Source organism: Rhea pennata, chromosome 15 (assembly GCF_028389875.1).
Source record: "Rhea pennata isolate bPtePen1 chromosome 15, bPtePen1.pri, whole genome shotgun sequence".
Classification (NCBI taxonomy): domain Eukaryota; kingdom Metazoa; phylum Chordata; class Aves; order Rheiformes; family Rheidae; genus Rhea; species Rhea pennata.
Window position 1 is genome coordinate 9,295,524 of NC_084677.1, and position 26,771 is coordinate 9,322,294.

Consider the following 26,771-nt stretch of genomic DNA (forward strand, 5'->3'; position numbering starts at 1 on the left):
CAGGAGCAAGAGTACTAGAACAGGAAACTGAACCTTTCCTCACAGAATATCCCTTTGATTATTGCCCCAGGCATCCTTACTCTGTTGTGATAGAAAGGAATAAAATCCCAGCTAGAAACCATTTTACATCTACGGGAACAGATTATCAGAATTCTTTCATTTCTAGATACTGGAAACTGCTTTTCTGCATAAGGTTCAAAGAGTTTTCGCAGAGACTGGATATGGACCACATTTCTACAGGCAAAACTAGGTCGTTATCAGACCCCAGCTTATATAAGACGAGTGTTTGTGGTGAGGCAAGTAAAGAAACAGCAACATGGGAAATGATCTTTGTGAGCATTTCTTCCAAACTGGATCAATACTGCAAATGAACTGAAAATTATACATCTAGATGCAAATAAAATAGCATAGAATGTTTACAGCAATACTTGGGCTGTTAGTTTATATCCCAGTTTGCACAAATAGAAATTAGATTGGAGATATTTCATTCAGAGGAAAGGTCAGTAAAAATAAGGCTCATCACTAAACTGCTTATTCCTGGTGATGATTAACCCTGCATAGTGACTCCTGAGGAAACAAAGATATGTATTCTTTTTTACAAACAAATTCCTTTTCAAAAATGAGAAAAAAATAAATAAATATGTGTATGTACACACACTAGATTTAAAATTGCAAACGAGGTAAATTCATTATTTAATGGTATAGCATTTACTTAGATCATACTTCTGTAAGATCTATTATTAATCTACTAATAGCAGCATTATATGAACAGTGGTCTGAAACCAATTGTAGTGACAGTGCTTTGTCTATTCAGTCTACCTGATAACACTTTCTGAATAGAGTCAATGTATTTTCTGTTGATTGTACGAAGTTTTCGTTCAGCAACAGAGGAGATATAAACATCTAATGAAATAGGAAAATCTGATTGTAAAGCCAAAGAATTGGATAGGAAGACTACCTGAGGGGAAGGAGGAAGAAAAAAAAAAAAAAGAAGCAATTTAGCATAATTCATTTTTAAGAAAACAACAGATTTCATGCTGCTGGCATCCCAATATTTTAGTGAGTGACAAGCTCTTCTTGAGCTTATGTTTAATTCATATATGGAATATCCACTCTTAAGAAACACATGAGGAGGAAGTTCTGATCATTTATAGCCAGAAGAAACTGTTTCAAGGGTATGCCATTGCTTTTCAAATCAATAATCAGTTAACACTCTGCTTATAAACTTAAATTGGAAGTTCTTCATATGCAGACATGACAGCAGAAGAAATTCAGATCCTGATGCAATACAATACTGGGAAAAATTCTTTGCAAACTTAAAAAAAAAAAAAAAAAAAAAAGTGAAATGTGACTAAAGACCATGCGATAGCTTTGAACTATTAGTGAGGTCTTTGTCTTCTGGCCGTGTGTTGGAGTGCAGCATCTCAGAGTCTACGCTCTTCCCCATCCTCTCTCCACACGGTTGCCCTGCAGCAGGACAGAGCCCAGCTTCAGTGCTCTGTGAATCTCTGCTGCTCCCTTTCAGCAGGCTTTGGACCCCCTGTCTTTTAGGGCGTTGTGATCAGTTGTCTACCATGACAGAAGAGCCTTGCTCAGATTATTTTATGCAAACAGTTGGAACTTTTTCGGTGAAAAAGTGTTTTTGAAAACAGTTTACATACATTTTTATCTTATCTAAGGACTTGTCATCCTGCTATGTCTTAATCTAGGAAGGATTAATGTCTTTGGATATCTTCTCATTCCTCTAAACAATTCATCCACTTTCTCCCCCCTCAACAGAATTATCTTTTTAAAAATCTTTGGCTATCTAAAGCCTTTTTCTACCTAAAAGTGTGGCTTAACAGTTCTGAGTTTCTCTGAAAACAGGCCAATTTTCCAAAGCTTTTTCTGGGTAATGTTTTCATACATACATACATACAGTTAGTGCCCTGAAAAGCTAGTGAATGTATGGTACTCAAACTTCTGTTGAAACTGTTTTATAACACAGTTACACTGGCATGGGATCCCTGGCTGCCTGCATGGTGCAAAGTGATAGCATTACAATAATCTTTCCTACTCTGAGAAGAACATTATGAATAGCTGAATGCTACGATTCCCATATAATAAGTTTGTGTTATATTGTAGAGTGTCTGCCTTAAAGAAGATTTTCTTACTTATATACCTAGCCTGGCAATGTGTCATGTTTCAAATGCTGAAGTCTCAGTACCAAGGTAGTATGTGACCTTATCCTCTCATATCAGGAAATTTAAAAGAATTCTCCCTGTTTTGCAAAAGTAATCACTGTGTGGTGATATAACTGCTATGTGCAAAGTCAAGCCAGCTTTCTTCTGAAGGAGCTCTTGGAAATACAAGTAGTACTTTGATCTGACTTCTCTAAGGCTGTGATATGTGTTATGGCTGTGGCTGTGATAAAGAACAACTGTTTGCTGAAGAAAGTAAGAAGTTCCCTTTCTGTCCCAAAGTTGCTCAAATCTTGGGTCTAAGCTGCTTACAAGTAAGCAGAGCTAATTAGGGATTTATTTCTTCCCCAAACAGGCAGCTGGGGAAGGTTGGAGAAATAGTATGGCAGTTATTCTGTCCCTGTTATCCAGTAATTTACTGCATACCTTCTCCTGAGCAAAGAGGGAGCAGAGAGCACATTGAGGCCCAAAGCCCCTTGACTGATGCCTCTGCCAGAGTTTCAAGTTTGTTCAAAACCAGCTCCCACATTAGACCAGGCTAGGCCTCTCATTCCTTACAAAATCTGTGGCAGGCTGATGCAGGCTAGCAGTGCTAGTAATGACTTGTTATTCACAAATGAATGAATTGCTGAATTGCTGGGGTCTCTGCAAGCAGCAGTTACTTAAGTGCTGAAACCACACCATGCAAGATCAGCCAGTTTGTCTCATCTGCAGAGACCCAGCATGTATGTATGTATGCATGTATGTATTTATCTGTGGGTAAGAGGAGTGAGAGAGAGAAGAGAGAAATTGGAAGAATTCCAATTCCAACGGTTCCTGAGGGAACCGTTCCCTCAGGTTAGGTCAGTAGGAGAACTGCTGATACGAAAAATATCCTGGTGTATCTCTGAGAAAGAGGAGGGAAAAATGGCACTCTTATTTCAGCTATAGCCTGACAAATTAGGTTGCTTAGTTTTGGATTGACATATAATGTGGTCTAGGGGAAATTTCTTTCACACCTTATTTAAAGCTACCAGCCAAATGTGTGATAAAACCTGTTCTCAGAGCATCTGGCAGCAAGGAATGTGGTACTGATACCCAAGAAACAAGAGTTTATTTAGAATTGGAAATAACAGTAGGAAGTCTGGGAAATGTTTTTGCACAATTCAATTATAGTTCTCTGCTAAGTCTGTCATAGTTCTCTGCAGACTTCATTATATGGCCAGCTCTTCTTTAAATCCCACTCAAAGCCACTTTACTCTTCTTAGTACACACAGCAATGGCTGTATGAGATACCACAGGTTATTTTTCAAATGGGCTGTCCTGGTCTTGAACGGAGCTTGTGGCCCATTTCAGGCACTGGGGATATCTGAAACTGAAGTCTGAAATGGTCATAGAGATGACGATGCCCTTCTATAAGGGGAACTGTAATTGTTCTGAAAAAATCATCTCCTGAATATGAACAAGTACTGTTTTCACTCTGTCAATATCTTGACACCGGCAAACACACTTTGTGTTCGTAGATTTTAGTCTGATGCGTGACAGGAACTGTCCTGAGATGATACTAAGCAGGCCAACCTGCCAAATTTAGAATTTGGGTATCTAAACACTGTTTCAACTCAGAGTTGCAATATGTATTAAAACAGAGGATCTGTTTCATCTGAGCAGAGAATCACAAGTAAAACAGAGGATCTGTTTCATCTGAGCAGAGAATCACAAGTACATCCATAAATATTGTCTCTAGGGTTTCTTAATTCAATGAGACTTGAGTTTAAAAAGATTTTTTAAAAAGGCAGTAATTCCAAGTTCCTCTTGCTATTCTCATGATTCTGTTTTTCTCATTTTATGCATTTGCCCTCTAACAGGCTGAAGAGATGTGCACAACCTTGTTATCACTGACCATAGTGGGAATTGGCCGGGGCATGCAAATTGCCTAGACAGAGTCTTGAAAGCAGCTTCAAAGCAGCAAGGTCGAACCCTGTAATTGGAGTGTCAAAGCCCCTAAGGATTTTCAAAACACAATCTTTGAGTCGCATTGTGGTAATTTACGTTACTGGACATGCTTGTACATACCCTGAATTTATTTATATCAGAAGCACTTCCTGCTAATTTCATTAACAATAAAAAGAAATCTGTATTTTTGACTTAATAGTAAGGAATTATCAAATCAAGCCTGGGGCTGTTGTTTGATGGTTTATGGAAAGACTTTCATAGGAAACTGTTACATGTTTTCAAAGAAATATTTAGTTTGTATTGAATATTGAATTCTGACTCCTTAGGCATTTATTGCTGTGGGTGCTGAAATTCTATTTTTTGATCTGTAAATATATTTATATTAGCTTTTGTACTGCTACCTGAGGAACTACTACTGAGGAAAAGTCCTTTCTCTCTCTTCCCCTAAAATTGACTCTTTAGGGGAATATCCAGGGCATTGTGAATTCCAGATCAAAGACATGATATAGACATGATATAAGGCATGATCATGATACAAGATATGATATAGACTTGATATAAGACATGATATAAAAATAGAAAGCCTCTCTGTGGTAGAAAAACTACATAGAAATCATAATGATGGTGCTACAAAATATCACCAAATCATACACAGATTTACAGCTAGAAGGAAACAATTCTATTTACAGATAATTAGATAGCAAATTGTCCTATTGTACTGAGTCAAGTCCCTGTATAAGCAAAACCTCTTGGATCCAGAGGGAAAAAATGAAAGCAGAGATTATCAAGAGTGCATTATCTTGAAGTGGTAGTTTGATGACTTGATAGGATGGATCCTTATGACTTTATATATGGAGAAAGAGTCTGGAATCTTTGGGTGAGGAATATCTGGCTGCAGAGAACACCAGATCTCAAAAAGCTAAATCCTACCACTGGGCATGTGTCAGTGATACTGACTGGAGCTGTTAGTTTATACTACCTGATGATCTAGTCCAGAAACCCCAATTTATTCCAATTCGGAGATTCCAGTACAAAAGGATATTGGTGACTGTGTGCTTAGTAGAAAAATGATGCTTTCTAAAGCTGAATTTGCAGTTTATCAGATGCTCAGGCAAACCATTTTTCTGTAACTCTTAGCTTGGAAGCAAAATCCACCTAGTGCTGCAGATTCTAAAGGTAAAATATAACTCCAGGCTTCCTGGCTGTAAATAAACCTTTCAGATGTCAGCTGTGTGGTGCAGCACCAGTGCTGCTAAATGGACAAGAGCTGGGGGCAAAATCCCCTGCAGTGCACCAAGTGGCAAGGGTTGGCCTGAACGGAGGGATGCGAATGGCAGCAATCATTGGAAGTGCCATCTCCGCATCAGGCTGCAGCTTCTCCTGGTTTCCGGCATCCAGCGTGGGGTGGCGGGAGTTGGGGCTGGTACTGCACAGAGGATACACAAGCTACACTAGAGGACCTGCCGTGCAGGACTGGTGGGAAGGCTAAAAATCTAACATTTCCAGTAAAGGATGTTGTGATGTCTGCACACTGGTAGCATGAAACAGGAGCTCAGAAACACTTACCTCCTCCATTCATTTTGTCTTGTTCTCACTCTGAAATCAAATGGATAATAACTTCTTAAGAACAAAAAATGCTGTCACACCTTCTTGAATAGCAATCTGTTGTAACCCACAACTTCATCATCCCTCCTGGTTTCTATATTGATTGTTTTACAGCTTAGCAGTTTTAAACAATGTGCTCATTTTGCACACATCTTCATACACCACCTCTGCTAGGAATGCAAAGCGTGGTCAAATTGATCTCTGCCAGTTCCTGAGTCCACCCTCTTGCAGCTGCAGATAATGCTACAATATCTGTGCTTATTCCCAGGCTGTGTTTACTTTTTCCCCCTACAAGAATAGGCTGGATCCGTAAATGACCCATATGCTCTGATCTTAGTATAATACACCTTGGATTCCTTTCCTCTGTTATCCTGTTTGAAAGACTGTTTCAGAATGTCATTGCTTTGGATAATTACTAATTTCTCAATTAAATTTATTCTTCACCTCTACTTAATCTTGTACGAGCCATTATCATTTAAAATAAATAATCATTTCCCTGTCCTTGATCCTTTCATCATAGCTACCAAAGCCCCCATCATCACAAGTAGACTGGTTCCACAATGCTGATAGCATCAAAAAATCAGGAGAGCTCTTAAAAGCTGGAAGTGTAAGTGCAAGATAGACCAAATGGAATTTATCATCCAAATACAGGATGGCAGTATAGATTTATAGATACATGTACCATTCATGCTAATCCTTAATGTATCACATTAGGTCCTATGCGTCACATTAGATTTCTACAAGAACCAGGAAACTGCTGCAGATTCACAGGGTCTTCATCATTAGAAAAGGATGAACAGCTACTGAGAAATCAGCTGTTTTTTCAGGTTATCATTACAAGCTAGAATGAAGTCTTCTGTGCACAATGCATAAGTTCTTAGATGAGGGAGGTCTTTCTCCTGGGGAACTGTAACATTAGAGGGTCGCCTAATTACCCACTTAGGAAATTGGAACTGTCATAAATTGACAGAACACAAAGCCGAGAGTAATTGTTGCTTATAAATTTCTCAGGATAACAAACCTGATAACCAGTCTGTTATCTCAGGATAACAATCAAGACAAGCTTTTTCAATAGACAAATCTTTATACATGATATTTTTATTGAAGTATGTTGATATATATCTTTATATATGGAACAAGGGCAAAAATGGCCCCTGAAATAGTAAGTTGGAACCATCATTTAACCATAATACCTCCAGTCAGCAAAGTATTGAAGACTGTCCTTAAATAGCAGTCACTTTTACTGCATGAATGTCTATTTCTGTTTGGAAATATGTAGTTAAATTAGAAAACTCAAAGTAGGATCTATTTCTGTTTCAGATTTTAAACTAGCCTTTCTTCACAGCAATACTGCAATGATTTATGAGAAACTATGATGTGAAAGATGTAAAGCAACAAAAATCTCATTTGGGCGCTGAGCAGGTACAAGCACTTTCTTACATCAGACTTGAAAGGAGTCGTCATATGCAAGTCTTTGAGTATGATACCATAGAAACCAAAAGGACTTTGAGAGTTAGAGGAAGGAGTGAACATTCAACACTGAATCTGGCATTTTTATTTCAAGAGAAATCTCAGTGAAACTACAGTATACAAAAACCTGAAATGGGAAAGAATAGACTGCTGCCAACAGGTTTTTTGCAAAGATAAATAATGAAAAAATAAAAGGGCAAAGATTTAAGATAAGAACAAGAAAGTACAGGATAAGCAACTCAAAGAGAATCTTTTTATACAAGAGGCTCTTACATATGGAACAGTGAGGGAAGCGATTCTGGAAGTGGAGTGGGCAATTGCAGTGTTTTTTTATTTTCTCTGCTCATCTAATTTTAAAATTGGGTCATATTCTAGAGTGTGAGTGAGACATTAATTTGAAGTGGAAATCTCAGGTTATATATGATTAGACTGTGAATCTAACCATAGTGATTAAAAAAAAAAGCGTTAATGGTTTGTACAAAATAAATCCAAATTTTATAATTATATTATTTTGCTCAGACCACAACTAACTCTGTTTGAACAGAGCCATCTCTGGTCATGTCGGATGAATTTATTATGTCTTGGAAGGAAATAATATGGCAGACAGAATGATCTCTGAGGCTTTTAGCAATCAGTTTTTCTGGTCACCACTTGGTGGTTTAAAGTTTCATCAGAATTCTATTGAATTCAACAAAAAGATGAATGCCACTTTTGTCCTGACATTTTGCTTTTTTCTGGGATTCATTTTTCTCTCACCTTTTTCCAAGCACTAGCATATCACATCCCAGCTCCACACAATTCATCAGTTCTCTAGTCATTTTTCAGCACAGAATACCAGCAGATTTCTGAAAAGCCAAGTCTGAACTTCCAAGACTTTTTCAAGCTTATTCTTCTCTTTCAAAGGGGGAAAAAAAAAATCTGTGTGCCTAAAAGGACAAGTTAAATATGACACATGCAAAAAAAGAAAAAATAGACTGAAGTGAAAGACTCTCATTGACTTCAGTAAGCCTTGGATTAGCAGCAGGGATCCCCAGAGCTGATCATCTCCATAAGATGAATTCACACTTTCCTAGCTCCTTGACCTAGCTACTCTTTTCCCTACAGACTTTATATGGTGTAGGGCTTACTGCTAAGATTGCTGCATAGAAGAAAAACATTTTTTTAAAAAAAAAAATCATTTTAGAGTTATTTACACATACTTAATGAATGCTGATCAAAGTATTCAAAGATGACACAAATACATATGATTTATAACAGATTCAAGCCACACATAAACTGTACATGCCCATTACAGCCTATTATTAGAGAACAGGAAATTCATATATTAAGGAAACAGATTATCTGTGATATTCAGTGTTTAATACCAAGAAGACTGAGAGGCTGTCAAATACTGAATGAGAAGAGGCTGATGCATAGGGCAAAAGAACTAATCATATTGTCCACATATGACTTCTCTGAAAAGTTGCAGTATTTAATTCAAAACAAAATTTCAAAACAAGACCTTCCAAATTTGATCTTTCAAATATGTCTTTTTAGATTGCTTATGCCTTTGTTTGTCTTTAGTAATACTGTTACATGTCTACAATCACAGGATTTTCATGCTGATTACAAAAAAAAAACCTGTTTCCACAAGAAAAAGCAGCTATCATCCTAAGGGACAATAGTGATTATTTATTATTCTCTCTAGTTGCAAAATAAAAATATTTTCTCTGCAGGTGATGGTATAACAGTGCTTTTCCTAGGGATTCTAACCATAACTGTGAAAGCAAGGTTTCTTTTCCTCCCACAAATGGCAAGTTTAAATGTGTGATAAATCATTTTGATCCTCTCGGAGAGGTCTCTTGTATCTCTACAGGTTGTAACATAGGCTCTCTACAGACTTCATTATTTCTAATCTTCTGAATGAGGAGTTGCTGAATGGACTGATGCTGAAGCAGTGCACTAGAGAGCTCAGTTGGCCGGTATTTCAGTTTTACAGGAAACATAGATACACCCCAATTCCCCATAAATGAGAAATTTTCCCATCTTCTTGTTTTTCTCTTTCCCTAAGTAACTGTTCAGAAGCAGGGATATGTGGTGACTGTGACACTCCCAGAGACCCTGGCATTTAATCAGCTTTCAGTATGTATTTCTGGCTCCCTCCTGCCGAGGAGGTTCCCTAGGGCTGCCAGATTTCACAGCTGCCTGCTGAGCTGAAAGGGGAATCAAGCAGCCCAGAATTCTGCCCTGAGACACGGAACATGTGAAAAAGCAGCATTAGGATTTCTAGGTGCCCTGCTGTCTGGCAGAGCTACTGGCTGCTCTGATGCCCTGAGTTAAGCCAGTATTTCAGGGCTCCAAGTGTACCTCTTGTGCACCTGGGAGCTGCAATGCTATTGAAACTTCTGCTTTCAGGGCTTTCTGACTTTGCAGCAGAAAATTCAACAGCTCCAGACCTGCAGGGCTCCTCTGGATCCCCATGTACTCTGATAGGAAACCAGGCCCTTTGCACAGACAGGATTCCTTTTGACTTAACATTAAGAACAAAGCAGAGAACTAAAAATCTTCAGCTTCCTGCCAGAAGCAAAATTTAATTCAATGTCATCTCTAATATTTGGTGCTATTGATGCAGTCAAAGTAAAGTGATTCTGAGAACACTATATACTGCACGTATAACGGCAGTAGAACAGTAGTTTTTTTGTTCTTTCAGTAGCAGTCTCTGCACGCTGTGGGCATCTTTAGAGATTACATTTTTTCCAATGTTAAAACTCCTCAGGTATGTGTACTTCTGTTGTCCTGATGTAGCCTATTAGCTGCTTATTAAGGCCTGATACAACCAGCAGCATAGTTACAACTTTTACTAAATTGGCTGTCTTCATTAGTCTGTCTTCAGTGCAAGAGATTAAACAGAAAGACCAATTGACAAGCAGAGGGAAGAGATTGCTTTGAAAGAGATGAGGAGAATGAAGCCTTTTGTAGACTAAAGCACTGAAATGAAGTATGGACTGTACTCTGCAGAATGGGGACTAATTTCTGGGATTTATGTACAGAGCTAAAGCACTGGGGCCTGTGTCTCAGAGGCACTGGGACTCTCAGGCATTATAACAGTACTCAACATTGTTCATGGAAGAAGAGAATGTGAAGCACAGCATTTATGTAATGCACTTGGAAGCAGGTACTATGGCTGTGCACTGCTATCTGGTATAGGTCACCACAGTCTACATATGCAGATTCCTTTTGGAATTTCTCCAGAAATCATCAAAAGTAGGCAGTGGAAAACCCTAGCGAAGAGAGCCTCTGTCCAAGGTTTGCTGCAGTCATGAGGAGTATTTCCACTGATGAGCAAAGGGGGAGGATCAGTGGTGGGTGCATCAAGAACAGGCTGCTCCAAAAGAGTAGGTGAGCACAGTGACAAGTCACAGCAAGGCAGGCAAGCAGTGTCCTTTCCAGCAAGGGTGCAGGCCCATGCTACCTGAGCAAGGTGAACAGAGCAGGTCTGGTGACAATAACGTGGGTCAGCCACAGTCTAGATCTTCAGGCGAGTCCCTACTGACAAGGCAGGTCCAAGGTCACATCGGAGCAAGTCCAGGTTCCTAGGCAGGGGACCAACAGTAAGAATCTCAGCTTGAAATCTGCTCCTGAGCAAAGGGCCAGGGAGCCTCTGCTGAGGCTTCTCAAGGCTGGATATCTGCACTGTCTAAACTGAGTCTGAGCCCAGGCAGCCAAACCACCAGGAGTGGGGTGATGTGCTCAGGGCCCTGACAGTCAAGTCCCTTCCACACAGCTGTTCTCCTGTACTACCTTCCGCTTTTCCCCTGGCCCCCTTTTTAGATTGCACAACATTGCCTGCCTCTTAGGGAAGCCAGAAAGAAAATACACTGCAGCTGTTCGAATTGTATTTAGCTATTAGCTAAATTTTTATGGTAATTCCAGCATAAAACATTGAATAAATACCATTCCGCAGATGTGCCAAATTTAATCATTGTTAGGAATCATAGTTACAGAATGCTGCAGCAGGCAAGGCTGGGAATAAGCAATTAGATATATTTTTCTCCACATAGGTTAATTATTTGCTAATATTTCCCCTCCTGCCCTGGACAGGTTACAAAAAAAAAAAAAAAAAATCCCCAAACCTTTGAATGTGTTTCGGAGACCAGTCAAAGGTGTGCAGTGCTGGCTACAAGGTTACTTGTTCATGCCTCCAGGTGACAAGCTACTGAGTAACTAAATGACTCATCTGATTCTTTCAGATGAACATTTTATCTGGAATATTCCTTATGTGGAATATTCTTCATAGTATCATGGTTGCATTCTGCAGCATGCAACTGTTGCAACTTCCACCAAGTATACTGTTTTTAAGTTGCACCATCTTGTTCTCTTTTCATCTTTCTGTAAGCTGAACCTCCTGCTCTGGAGCGTCAACTGAGAATGATCTTGAAAATCCTGGTTTTGGCACCTGAAGCAGCATTAAGAGTGTACTTGCTGCCCTATGAAAAGGATCAGTTTAGGAACTTGACTGAATTCTTGTGAAAGCCGCAAATCCAAATTTGAAATAAAACTTAACCTAAGTATATTTTAACAGGGATTATTTTATTATTGGACAATCTAAGCACGTGGAAATAGGTCTCAAACTGCTCAATTTAAATCCAGTGCACAACAGCAATGACTTAATTAAATTTCATCTGAAGCACTGTAATTTGGATAGGTTGAGTAGCTGGGTTGTTACTGACTGAAGTCTGGCTATTCAGCAGTTGTAAGGGAAAGCATGCAACTGGTCTGAATGGGAATCCTTTCAAGAGTGTTCTGTCTCCATGGATTGACAGTAAGGAGAATTTTTGTTGATATTTACTTTTTCCTCATAGCTTTCTTTACCAATTTGTCTGAAACTATTGACACCAGGTGCAATGCATTCTCCCATTTCTTATTCCATCACTTCAGGCTTCTTTTAAAGTTTTCTTTGTACTTATTGACTTAATAGTCTTTTTTCTTCCTTTTTCATCATACCGGCAAATGTCCCATTTATGGCTACTATAGTGAGGAGGAAATGTGATCATTAAGTTAATGTCCAGGTTAACTATAGCAACATGCATTTAAATGAAGGAAAAATATGCAAAAAAACTAGGTTCAGTTTAACCTCTTCAGTCTAACATATAATAGCTTGACAATTTTATTTCTATATACTAATTATCATCATATTGATATCTTTTTGTGCATAGAGTAATACTTCACTTGTTTCTTTGTCACTGAAAATTATTCTAGTGATTGTAGAGCGAACAAAGTAGTTTTGTTCTGTCACTAGCTATGAGCAATCTCAATGTTTCTCCACTTTTTCTTTGTAAATTTTGGCTGATTTCCCCCCCCACCCCCCCAAAAAAAAAAAGAAAAAAAAAAAAAAAAAAAAAGAAAGAAAGAAAGAAAAAGAGCTTTGATTTCTGTAATAGCAATATATGCTAAAAATAGTTGACTAATGCATGCCTGCCCTCACACACACATGCAATTGCAGTAGCATTTCATATTTGCTTTAAATGAAGTATTTCTGTTATGAAAAGGCAAGAGATGGTGTGCGTGAAGCTGTTCAGAATCTATGTCTCAAAGCAATAAAGGTGTCGTTCATCACCGGGACAGAGCTAGGGCTTTATTCAAAGGCTTAATAATGTGAACATGTTTTGCTTTCCTGAGTCTTTTACATCCTAGGAGCTCAAAGCATCTTATGAACAATAATTGACTATCCTTCAGTCAGCTGCCAGGTAGGCTGAACAGTTAGCCACAATATTTAGAAGAGAAATTCAGACACAAACAGGTTGCTGATCTGAAAGGAACATGACAGTGAAGGTCTGAGGTTGGAATCCTGACCTGAGGCTCCTGTTTCCAGAGCATCCTCCTACTTGTGCTCTACTAAGTTAAAATTTCCAGGATATACTATATTATAGCTGTGCCCTTTCAGTCATAGCCTGCTTTAAAAATGCATAGTCTTCAGAGAAAAGAGGCCAAAGTGGGTGGCATATTGCAACTCTTTTGGGTTTATTTGACCTAAGGATTCATCAAATAGCAGCTATTAAAGGAGCTTACTCAGTCTTACCTGTTAGGAAGGGAGGTTTAGAAAAACTGGAGATTTAATGCAAAATTTAGTTCCTTAACAATGTACAAGTGAACATGTATGAAGTATGGACTATATCCTTCAGTCCCTTCTCCTTGTCAGACCATGCCTACTCATCTACAGTTGCCTCTTAATCTCTAACACCACAGAATCACCATACTCAGTTCTCTATGTCAGCTGCCAATGTCCGGTTCTTCCTCTCCTAGTTGCTTTAATCCAGCTCTTCACAATCCTCCTTGCAGTTTGAGTTCTCTATGAGGAGATCTCCTTACAACATGGCCACAGCACAGATACTGCTATAGAGAGAAAGTAAAACACTTATCTCTCTATTACTGTAGCTGCATCTCTAGGGTTGCAGAGAAGTTGGGAACTAAGATCTGGTGCTTTCTATATTTATTTCCTTCCAGTTTCAACATTGTGGTGCTTTGCTTATGTTTTTTGATTCTTTTGAAATCACTGCATAATTATAGACAGCTTTCTGAAATATTTTCTGTGGTTCAAACACATGTTGAGGGAGATGTGAAGGAGAATCTTTGAATGTGCTGTAAGAGATCATGCCACATACTACTGGCCACAGTAATTCCTGTGTTGACTCTAAGCCTCTACTCAGGGCATAAGGCTTGTTCATGATTACCCTCCTGAACTGTTTAAATCACAATATGATAGCTCGGGTGTTTCCCCAGGATAACACTAGGGCATTTACGTCTACAACTGCAGAGTGGAAGATAGACAAAACAACAACAACAACAACAAACAAACAAACAAAAAAAACCCCCACTATTTTCTGAGCTCTTGAAAGCTAATTTAAATCGTGCACGCCTATGTAAAAAATATACACAGATATATGTATTCATGTCTTAACCTTCTAATTACTAGTATTCTGGTGTTACCATGAATTAAAGCCAATAATAACTTTGCTGCTTAATATGTTTGGAAAATAAATTTGCATCAAAGCCAATTTTACTACAAGCAGTTAAAACAGCTCCATAGCCACCAAAAACCTACAAAAGGCAAAATTATATTAACAGAATCTTTGTTCCAGTTTCTTTTGACTGATGTCTGATGTAACTTCCAGTGACTATTGTATTATAATTCTACCCGTGTGTTAGCAGTAGCACAATGTATAAAGTACTCTGCTACTAAGTTCAAGACTTCATTATGGTTCCTCACTGTCAAATACAGAAAAGTGTGGTAAGAGGTCAGATATAATCCCTATAGCATTTTTGTTAGGGCTGAGCCCCCCTGAAGTGGATCTAGAGTTTCCAAGAATTTTAGCTTCTATTTCAGCATCTGAGTCTTTTGAAAAATCCAGACACTAACTTAAGAACTTCACGGTGGAGCTAGCCATAGATAATAGAGCTGAAACAACACGTCTTAGGACTTCTTAGGCTATATCCTAACCAACTGTACCCCAGCAAATCCTATAAAGTGCTATTTGTCTCCTCAACTGATTTTACTGCCCTTGTGAGAAGCTCTCAAAGGATTAGGCCCTGCATCATTTCTAGCCACATCTTTGGATCTTCTCTAGTGGGTATGGGCTGCTGCTGTTGGTCATGCTGCAATGGTTGAATGGTGTAAAGAGTAATAAAAAATAAAGATGTGAACTCTCATCAATCTACACTGCCTGCACTTGGGCCAAGATAGGACTCTTCAGGGTATCAAATAGCTGTTTGGGGTGAGTTTTGTAGCAGTTCTACAGATATTTTGTCAAAGTTTGTATTGAAGTAATGAGCAAAAACGTAAAGAAACCAGTCATTGTAACATTCGGCTAGAATATTCTCCACTACTTGCATTAATTACCCTATAGCCAGGTAGCTCTGTGATTAAGTTTTCATTCCTAAAAAATCCTGTTAAGATAGTTTGACTAGCTTCATTCATTTTGTCTTTTTCTTTACACACAGATCAACTTGACATCATTTCAATGGCTGAAACAACAATGATGCCTGAGGAAATTGAGCTAGAGATGGCAAAGATCCAGAGACTTCGGGAAGTCTTAGTCAGACGAGAATCAGAACTCAGGTTTATGTAAGTATCAATTCTTCTGGGAAAACACTATGCAAAATTAATCAAAATGGGAAAGAATGCTATTTAGAAGACTTATCTGCTTGACATTTTAAAAAGAAGAAAGATAAAGAGCATCCCAGTCAGGTGAATGCTTGCAAAATGCCACTGGGAAATGATTTCTGGGGTTGCAAAGGAAATGACATTTTTTATTCTGCATGATTTGCAGAAGATATAAAAGGGCTCTATTACTTACAAAAGGAAACTTTAGCAAAGTGTTTGTCTACAGAGAATATTTTTCTACCTGAGCTCAATCCTTTGTGGGAAGGATATTTGTCTGAAGAAAGTATCAACAGGTAGGAGATTTAAAGCTTCCACAGTCTAACTGATTTTGGGCTTTACCCCTTACTTCATTAGTGGTCTTAGACAATTCGTGTCACAAGAGATCACACTGTGCTCTGAACTAATAGCAGCCAAGATTTGACATTTATTAAATTGAAGCCATTAGCTTATAAGCACAAAACACATTTTGATGCATCGAATTAAATAGCATTAATACCAGAGAGATTTTCAAAACCACCGAAGAGGTCAGGCATAGGTGCCCCATTTAGTGGTAGTGAATCCAATTATGATGAAGCCAATAGAATTTGTATTCCTAAATTGCTGGATTTAGAAGATTATGGCTTATTAAGAGCGGAAATAATATTCTGAAGTCTTATGTTCTATGAGTACCTGAGATCAGAAACTAACACCTTTGCTGACCTCAGTAGGTCTAAACCCTGATGAACCCAGACGTTTGCCTTTAACGAAGCTACAAAAGCTTATCTTGCCTGAAGAACTCTTTGCTCTCTTCTCCCTTTGAAATATAAAGATAGCACTGATACTTTAATTTTTACTCTTGAGTGCTTATTTCAGTGCTTTAACTTACTTGTATTACCAAAAGTTGCAAGTCTCACCCTCAAACAGCACAGACATCTGTGACATTCTCATTACTGCAGAATACTTCAGCCCAGAGCGTGTACCGTCACTGTTTATAGACCTCTGGAAATAAGGTCTGTCAACAGTTATGCTGACCTTTAATAATACAAATAAAGTAAAACATGGCAGTACAAGTAAAGCAAACATGAATGGTTTTGTCATACCTACTTCTGGTAATCAAATAGGTACTTGGCTAGTGGCTTGTTCTTAGACTTGATTGGGTAAAAAGCCTAACTTCCCTTGACATGAGAGCCATGGCAGACATCTGCTTGTCATGCTTTTGCATGCTTTTTGCTTGCTCTGTTTTTCTTTTATCATCTAGTCTGTTTTTTTCATTTCCCCCATGCTCACACTCATCTAAGCCTGCCTCGCAAGGCAGTAAGGAATAGAGCGCAAAGCAGCCTGGTTTTTGAAAAGGAAATATACCTAACATTCATACTGCGCACAGTGCTCTTCCTTCATTAGCCACCATCCAAACACACCCTATCTAGAACTTCAGAAGAGCACTTGCCAAGAACAGGCTGAGTGAGGAAAGTCCTTCTGAGCCTCTGTATCAAAGCTGAAAGCCAAGCTAGTTGCTGCTGCCACTGGCTTCAACAAGAGGTACTGAGGCTTGTACTGCAGTCACAGACCCTCCAATTCCTTCAGCAGCCACAGGCTGGCAAGACCACTTTTTCTGGGATATTCATGCAGCCTTCTAGCCCAGCTCCTTGCTTTTCCGTGGCAGAATATCCTGACTCTGCTTGCTAATCCTTGAGGCAGTGAAATTCAGTTTGTCAGTACTGGTGAGCCAGCTTCTGCCTTTGCACTGGCACCCTACTTGCAAACCAAAAAATCACTGATCATGATTTTTAAAGCCTCATGTGGGCAGCCTATCTTTCTAAACTGATTTACAGCAGGCATGTTCTTCATACTGGCTCATCAAATTTGAAAGAGAAAGCAGTCTCTCACACGAAGGCCTGCAGAATCAGAAGCCTGTTCTCTTAATAGCCTTTAAGAGTATAAAAAAATTGTCTATTTGACTTTGCCTCTTAAAAAAAAAGTTTTTACATTTTATTCCTAACAAGTGAGAAGGATGTTGCTAGTGATCCCTGAATGCTAGAGCTGCATCTGTTCTTTACTGCCTTTTATTCTGGATAGTTTACACTGTCTGTCAGAGGGGCTTGGCTGCATTTGCCTTGTAACCAAGTGCGAAATGTTAATCTCTTGCTGAGATTAAAAGTACAGCTCAGTTACCTCAGTTTCATGCCTGTTTAACTAATAAACTTATATAAATCATTCATAGACATACAGTGGAAGATTTTATATGTGGTTATATTTATTTCTCTCAGTTGATTTCTGAAGTAGAGGATTGCCAGTGTCCTAAGACCTGAAGTCTGTATGTAGATTATGCATTTTAGTAATTGCTTTCTCCTGCCAGAATTAGAGTCACCTGTGATTGACCTTTACAACCAATTGCATTGAACTCGAGCTGCCTCAGAAAGGTTTAAAGCTGACTTCACTTTGATAATGTGGCTGTTATCTAGCTCAGACCACTGGTTTTTCAATACTAACTTTAATGAAAATCAGGTCTCTTTAGATCTGTAGCTGCTTTAGCCTTTCATTTTATGATATCAAAGGAATAAAACATGCATACAGTAATGGAGCAAAAGCAAGCATGAGGTTTGTTTGTATTCCCTTTCTCCCTTTGATGATGTTAGCACCAGAATAGAAATTCTCTGGATTTAAACTGTGGGTTCTATTAGTTCTTATAATAGCGTGAGTAAAATGATGAACTAATTCTGCATCACTTGTATATCCAGACAAAGATTACAGCATCTTTACCTACTTTTTATTTAAACGATGGTCCATTCTTCTCACTGACTGTATTGTTTTTTTGGTTTTTTTGGTTTTTTTTGGTATTAAAATATGGTCAGATCCTAAAGCTAGGACATGGCATCAGTGATATTGCAGCTGCACTTAAAAAAAAGGGGGGGGGGGAGAGGAAATAAGCTGGAGGGCTTCTACTCTGAGTGCATCAACACCCCTAATGGTGTCAGTGACTCTCTCCTGCATACAGCCTGTCAGCTTTACTGTACTTTACCAATGTTCACACTCAAGAATGAGAAAACAAAACACTCCAAGCCAGACTTGCTGCTGATGGAAAGCAAGCTTTACCTCTGTCAGAGCTGTGCAGATTTAATCTGCGGAAGGATCTTCCTCCAAGACTGCTAACTGAGCTTACTGCTTTCCTTAAAGAAGGTGCACAAAGGTGACTGAGATGGGACAAAAACAAACTCACTGTCACTGAGGTTTGAATCAGTTCTGCAACAGCATACATTGTCTTTAACTATTATGTCAATGTTTTGCCCAAGTTAATGCAGTAGCCATAAAATAAGCAGATTTAGCAAAGAAAACTCTTCCAGGTTAGCATAGCAGCCAGTACAAAAATAACTAGGAAGGTCTGGCTGCTCAGCAGGCCTGGAGTTAGTTCTCATTTTCTCACTCTTCTGTGTGTGAACCAGCAAAAAAATTTCCTGCTGATATGTGAGATCATCGATAATGTAGTAGTCCTTCAGGCAGTTTCTCAGTTGTGATCCGTATAGCGTGTATCTCAGATTTTGTCAGCTCTTTTTCTTTTCAGGTAACCTGAACTGCAAATAAAGGAATCTCTAGCAAGACCTGCAGGCAGCTTTGCTTGTGTTCAACATTACACCTTATTTTAGTTAGTGTAACACTATGAGGTCCACATTGCCTTCTCCCAGTGAACAAAATAACACTAATGACTAATGAAATCCATAGGACAGAAAAGGGATAAAAATGAAATATGCTGCTCCTTCTTCACCACACAAATGTTGCATTCCAGTACTCACAGTTGGTAACACTTCAGTATCTAAATAAAGTCTTCACTGAGTGGTTCATCGTTGCTAGAAGCTTTAGAAGAGTCACCCCGTAGGGGTGAAAGAAAGAGTGGGACGATGAAGAAATAAAAGCCAGATACTCAGTCATCATTATTATTTGAAAGCAAAACCTAAAGCAACTGAGGAAGAGAATCATACAACAAGACAGCTCAGAAATAAAAGGATTTAATAGTTGCTGAGTAGTGTTTGAAAACCACAGAGCAGCACATATGGGCTCCTTCTCAGATGTGAGTCCAGGCAGGCTATTTTGTGTCTAACCTGTTAGCCAGTATCTAGCAAACATAACTATTTGTTAGACAGTCAGATTTTCAGTTTTAGAAATTAAAAAGGGAAATTTTTTAATTGTATTTGAACAAATTTCACCTACCTTTTGTGATCCAGTGTTATCAAAACACTCAAACCTTGTGTTTTAGTTTTCAAATGTACATCCTTCTTTGCTTTAATACTCACTTGTTTGCAACAATCACTTTGTGAATAAGTAACTTGTTTTGTGCCGGGCTAGATGTAAAATTTACTTACAATCTTCACTCTGGGCCACCGACAGAAAAAATCATCTGCTCAGGAAGATGGTTTCCACCTTTAGAAAGAGATTCAGGCACCAAGTTAGCAGCAGCCACTAGCAGAAGACTGAAATCAATCACACAGGAAACCTCACCTGCCTGCAGGTTTGTGATTCTGCTTAAGTGAGGGAAGAGGGGGCGGGAAAAATTCCTTTAATAAGGGACACCCCTTGTTTTTTAAAGCTTAGCAGAGGGGGATCCCTTCAGAGGTGCCCTGCTGGGGCAGCTAGCAGGAGCACTGCCCACCTGAGGGGCGGCCGGCGCGCCTCGACTGCGCGAAATGGCCGCCGCGGCCCAGCCCTCCTCGGACACCCAGCTGCTCGCGGCCGCTGCCAGCGAGCTTTCCTCCTCGCAGACTGCACACTGCCCCCCCGCCGCATCACCCAGCCCACGATATCCTGTGTAAAATGTACAGGTACCCTATACAGCGATACCGCGTGTTCAGACGTGCCGCCGCCGCCTCGGGGAGCCCCAGCGCTTGGGGAAGGCCGACGGCCCTGGGAACGCCGCTGCTTCCAGCCCTCCGTGGTGCAGCGCCCCGAGGGGCAGCCCGAGGCAGCGGGGCGTCCGCAGCAGCCTTCTCCCTAGGGGCGATAGGGGAGCCGGGGGCCCGCCGGGGCCCTTCCCGGTGCCCCCGGCCGCAGCTCCGCTCCGTACAGGTAGCCGGGCGCAAAAGAGCCGATAATTAAGCTCTGTTGGCAGGCACCTGCTGACAACATCCAGAAACAGAGCCTCTCCTGGCTGGTGGAAAATCCAGGCGTGTATCTGTACCCATTGAAATAACTGGAAAATTCAGAAAACACGCCTAAGAGCGTGTTGCACTTTTTTGGCCTCTCTGTACTTATAGCTGTTTAGCAGAGTAATACTGTTTTTCAGTGCCAGCACAACAGTTCAGTGCCGAAGTGGATCACACGTGAGGGGTCTAAGGCAAAGTTTTTTCATAGTCTGCCTATACCTGAGTTAAAGAAGCTTTCCCAGATTTCGACAAAAAAAAGGGAAAATTTAGTTAAAATACTAGCTAGATATCATTTATCCTGTTGTTGACTGACACGCCAAAATTTAAGTGAAGGCTTCAAATATCCATACAGTTTCAATATATGCAATTTTTCTCTTTTGTGCTGTTTTTTAGCCTTGTAGATAGAAGCAAAAAGTTGTACTTCAGTACTGAACATAAGGTGAGACATTTTTCAGTAATAAAAGATTAAAGCACTCAAAGAGGAAGATACCTTAAAAGAGTGCAACCCCATGACCCTAATCTGAAGTGAAGTGAAAAATACAGTACAGGAAACTCCCATAGACACCTCTGATTTTCAAATTTGTGAAGCTTTTTCACTGAGGTAAGTATTGCAACACAAAGTTTTTAATTCTGCTGAGTGAAGCTCAATAAAACTAGATACATGATGGCAAAGTGATTATGTTCCTAGCCTGTCCTCTGAAAATTGCTGATTTGAACATCAGTGGAAGCAGCTGAACTCTTTTATCTATTTAATAGATTACATGCTATATGCCGCAGTGGAATATTTCGTCTTGATAGTGTATACTTCAGAAGAAGCCAGTTTTCTGATGATTCTTGTTTTTTTTTTGTGTGTGTGTGTCAGGGGTTTAAACCAATACATAGAAACAGAGAAGCAAAATTAGCTGAAATAATCAATTCAGAGGTTACAATCCTTCTGGGACCTTGGTGCAAACTGCATGCCTGCGGTCAGATACTAGCCTCTGTAAGCCTGTCTTTTGCTTTGCTCTATGCTATTATTTCCTCCTTAAAAAGGGGAGGGCAGCTAAAGACAGCTGTACTCTTTATATCCAGGAAGTCCATATCAGTTCCACCTGATTACCTGTTTGCTGAATTACATAAAGTTTACATAAAACAGACACATTCAACAATTCTCATCTTATAAAATTAAGCCTTCCACAATTCGGCAATGCTACAATTTATGTTATGCAGCCGCAGTTTAGCTCAGATGACTGTAGCCAGAGCAGAGCAGATACCCTGTGACTTGCTCTATAATTACAGACCTCTGTTTTCCCCTCAAGACCCTTCCTCACCTAGTTTTCAGGATGGGCAACGTTAAGGTTATTGTAGGAACTATGGTTGTAGCCTCCCTCCTTCTCTGCTACCAAAACTGTGAAGTTTCTTTAAATTATGTCAGGAGCTTTTGTGACCACCAGCCCAGGAAATTAAAATATAGCTTAAAGCTATGTTACCTCCAGCTGTGCTAGGTTTAATTTCAGAAAAGCTGAGGATGCAGCCATTGTTGTTACGGAGACAACTTGTGCCTGAAAGCATCAGTTTATAGCTACCCAGTTTCCCCTCACATCTTCTCTGGATTGTCTCAGTGTATTTCTTAAAATGGCCTCTATAAGAACAGTTTTGGGTCAAACTGTAGATTTTCCTTGTATCTTCCTTGTTAATAAAAGCAAATACACACTTCAGAGTATGCACGTTCTCCTTCCCTTTCTAATTATTCTCCCCTGCTTTCTTACTCGCTTTCTTAGCGAGACAACATACCCAGAAGCTGAGTGAGCTTCTTCTCTTCATTGCACGTTTAATGTCTTACTGCTATGGATACTTGTGTCTGGCTTCAGAGACAGTATAGGATTCAGTATGACTGGGCAGCATAGAAATCTACCGTACTGAAGGAGCGGATTGTAAAAATGGGTAACGCATGTGTTAGCTCAGTTTAGCTGACAGAACAGCCAGTCAGCAAAAGCTCAGAGCAGTATGTGATATAGGAACACATCAAAACTGAAGCTCAAAATTATTTGTAGTACAAAATTAATGCATTTTAAAATACATTAGCATATTCTGACCCATAAATATTAATAGTTCAGGTGAGATCTTATGAACCACAGTTACTGCCTATGCCTGTGAATAGAAATGGCACTGAGTTCTTATAAAAGAGCATTCCCTGTCATCGTGAAACGTACTCCTTGGGAAGTCTGCCAGTACCTGATACTGCTGGTCTTCCAGATGGAAAGCAGGACTTGAAGCCAACTATACTGGCTTGACCTTGAGCTAAAACTGTGGAAGTTACTTCCACCTGGGATAGCCGCCTGGGGAGTGGTTATTTCTGCAGTGTGGTCAATACAGAATAGCAATTTTTTAATGTATATGACATGCAGGATTTTAAATAATAAGATCTCTTAGGTTGCTTTAGGCAATTATTGAAAATAGTCTTACTTACCTCATTAAGCTTGTTTAATCTATAAAAAAACATTATAAATAATATACAGAATACTTACTCAGTATCTGTGTGGTTATTACCGTGCATAACTAATACTGCGAAAAAGCCAGATTCACCTCTACACTGACTGAGCAAAATTGGTCATTTTCTCTGTACACTCTCTGTACGCAGTATCAGATGACTCCCTCTGCTCCACAGTGCTCATAATATCTCAAATCATCCAAATTCTCCATAGATCCATTCTGGTTTTCAGACGATTTTGTACTACTGTGTTTGCTTACTTGTGATCCCAGGAACAATTACCTTTCTATTTGGATGAGTTTGCTGCAACTTGACTTTACCGTTGTAAAAAATTCCTGTTAGCAGTCCCACACCATCATTAGCTGTCTAGTGCACATAATTCATCCCTGTTCTTCTTTTGTTGCTTCTAGGTAGGCTTACTTTTTCTTTATTTGCCCTTCTAACCTTTTTCCTTTCCTTATTTTGTGAAAAAAATGAAATCACTATTTTGCTGCTTTGGCATTGATACACCCACCACTAGCAGCAGAAGGGATGGGATAGTCAGTAATCGTCACTGGTCTATAGGGTGTTGGACGTGATAGTGGAATCTCAAATTGAGGGCAAATTCATGATGGAAAAAAATTAATAATCAAAATTCCTTCTAAGGACAATAACCATCACTTCAATAGGCATCAGATAGGACTCTCACCTGTACAAGTTTTGCAATATGCAGAGAACATTTAAAACACAAAATGGTACATTGGTTGCGTGCCTAACTTTATGCAACCACTGCAAAGTGAAGCAACATTAAGCTACACAAGAACTGGAGGAGTGGACTGCTTAAGTGGACTGTTTCCATTCTGAAGCAAGAAAAGGCAGCAATGATCATTGTATAAAATGAATTTCACTTTAAATTTTAATTAATTTCCATCTAAATACTCTGTTTCTAGTGGCTCATTGATGTAGCATCAACTGTGACTTCTCAGTGGCTTAATATCATGGGTGGCAACAGTGAGACAATTTGAGTAAGTGTCTTAGCACTCTTCTCTGAGCTGGATACCTAGCTGTTACTATGGTGCAAGGAAATAACACCAACAAAAGCAGATTTTTTCCCCCCCTGTGAACAGAGTTGTAGTTGTTGTCTGTTTTCTGATAATTTTCTGATAAGGGCTATCTTTTCATGAAAAGGAACAATAAATCTTTTATCCTTCATAGTGCTATAATCTTAACAAAGCAATATAAGTTACAGTGAATTCCTTCCTGTTTGGCAGATTGTATCTTGGTCTAAGAACAACGGAAGCACTGTGGGATGCTGTAGAGAGGGAAGCAGCTGCGTGATGATACATATTTTTTAATAAATACCTCTTATGTCAGATTGTCAGCTTGATATTGTTCCCTATTGGATTGAATGGAGTTAAATGAGAATTTTGGAGAAACAAACAAGAAAAGAGACAGGGACAAAGATAAGGTATCATTAGGGAAAGTAATAAGTCCATCTTTTTGAGGGAGACCAGGTACCTGGCTCTCTCACTGGCATAGCATGGTGGGGCATACATTCATTCTTCTGCATGATATGGTTCATTCATGGCTGTGATTGCTTGTCCCCATTCATCTTTCCTATCCATTGCAATGGTGTCAAACCTTCAAATACTCAGAATCTTTGAGGAATAACAGGGAAACAAAAGCTGGGAATTGCCCCAACCTGGTTTCTGTAATGAAACTTGTCAGATGCTCAAAGCCTGGGGCTTCTCAGGTTAGTTACAGTCCTACTTTCTAGGGGAACTGCCTTGGACTTGGGAGCCTAAAGGGGTCATTGCACCCACAGTAAATCTGAAAAATTCTGGAAGCTCCAGCTCTAACCAGGCTTTCCCAGGTTCACAGACTGCAACGAGGAAGCCGCAACAACATGAGTTTGGGACAGAATTGCAAAGTTCTTGTCAGTGCACTTAAGATGGAAGTATAAATGAAAATCAGCTCACACAGAAATTAAAAAAAATGCGTTGTTCAGCTTGATCTCTCTGCAGACCCATCTCTTTGCCTGGTTTGACAGCAAACAATCCCAGAGGAAAATATGACATTCCTTTTTTAAATTGGTTGCAGTGAAAGAACTATGTGAAAATGTTCAGAAAGGAAAACTTTCTTTTAAATGTTATATAATGATAGTTATCAGTGGTTTTTCATGAGACCATGTATGCAAGAAAATGTATTCATAGTGCATTGTGCACACTCAGTACTCACAATAATTATTGGGGCCCATCCTTTTACACGGTTATCTCCCTCTAGGCGAAGATTCTCTATAATAGCTTATAATTCTTGACCGGTAGTATTTCAGCAGTATCTCTCCCTGCTTTCTGCTACAAGAACAGAAGTATAATCAATTGTGATTCAACAGTGAGTTGAAAAGTCCTAAAATGGACTGACTGTCAATGTTTAATTTTATACCAGATACCTTTCTAGTCTTTCCAGCCCCGATACAAAAATAGTTGCTCTTGTTTTGATTTTAAAAATAAGAAAAGGTTAACTATGGAGGTAAATTAAGAAGGAAATTTATTATTAATTATGCTAAAGTCACTGCATGACCAAATGTAGATGTTCCAATTTCTAGCTCCTAACAACAAAGAAACATTCCCCTCCAGAAGGAGGTATTTCCAGGAATGCTCCTTCTGTTGTTGCAATTGAAGTTGATGGTAAGACTTCATAACTGGCAGAGGAGATGGCCCCTGCTCAAGGGAATTTAGCAATGTCAGTGAGAATAAAATTCAGACAGCTTCTCTAAACACTGTTCTGAATTTCTGTATAGAAATATGCCTTAAGTGTGACCTACAGGAACTAGGATTTTCAAGTCCTGCCAGCCTCAATTGCCTCAAGCTGCTTAAACAGCTGAATTACAACATTACTGCACATAAGTTGTAGTCCACTGCGTCTATCCACCAGGATAGAATCCTAGATAGATATCCACCAGGATCAGCAAATGCTTTTAACAAGAAAAGATAGACCCACATATTTTAATAGTTAAAGTTATTATAGGACTTGATTTGTAACTTGACCTGCCAAGTGGGCTGGTCAGCAATCTGTTATTTTAATTACCAGCTCTATGTCTTCCAGGCTGAGCAGCACCAGGTGGGGAGCTAAATAACAAGGTGATAAACACACATCATAATGACTCAGAAGACATGTCCTATATTCTTCATTAAATGTTGTCTGTGATTTCACAGCTTTATAATTAGAAGCTTTAAGAAACTAAGATGCATTGACAGGGACAAAATGAAGTAAAACAGGTCAATTGTGGAAGGTAAACTTACTGTTTCTCTCTTTTATTCCCAGGAGATTTTCAGCATTCCATTTTCCCCATGGCTCTAACAGGGCTTTAAACACTTGCAGTGTTTAAAAACAGCTCAAAGGTGGGCTCCACTGATGTCCCACCCCTCTACTGCTGTCCTTAAATTAACAAATCAGCAGCCTGCCTACACATCACCATCTCTGCCTGTTATTTCTACACAGCTCTTTACTTAGTCACCCAAATTTCTCCATCACTACTGGCTGCCCTTGGCTGGTGTTCAGCATGTTCATTGTTCTCACAGCTGAGGAGATGATCTTATCCCTATAGGGGATAAGATACGTGCACATGAACTTGTGATTGGTGTGACAGCTGAGTGATCTCTTAGACCTGCACTATTGGAGTCTTCAGAAACTCTTAAAAATTACGTGCATTTTTACTTCTGGGACAAGGATATATTAGAACAGAACTAAACAATCTTAAGTGCCTGCAAACCTGCTGAAAGAGAGGGGAGAGGATCTACAAAACTATCCTAGATTCATTTTTTAATCTACATTGTCCTTCAAGCACTTCAGTGCAATAAAATAAAACAGAAGAATCTCAAACC

General features: G+C 39.3%; 1 protein-coding gene across 1 annotated transcript in view; it reads left to right on the forward strand.

Moving 5' to 3' along the window:
• Positions 1–26,771, forward strand: part of BMERB1 (bMERB domain containing 1) — a 50,944-nt gene that overhangs the window by 11,973 nt on the left and 12,200 nt on the right. Inside the window, exon 2 of the mRNA XM_062587971.1 lies at positions 15,165–15,288. Coding sequence (XP_062443955.1) covers positions 15,165–15,288 — 124 coding nt within the window. The remainder of the gene's footprint in view (positions 1–15,164; positions 15,289–26,771) is intronic.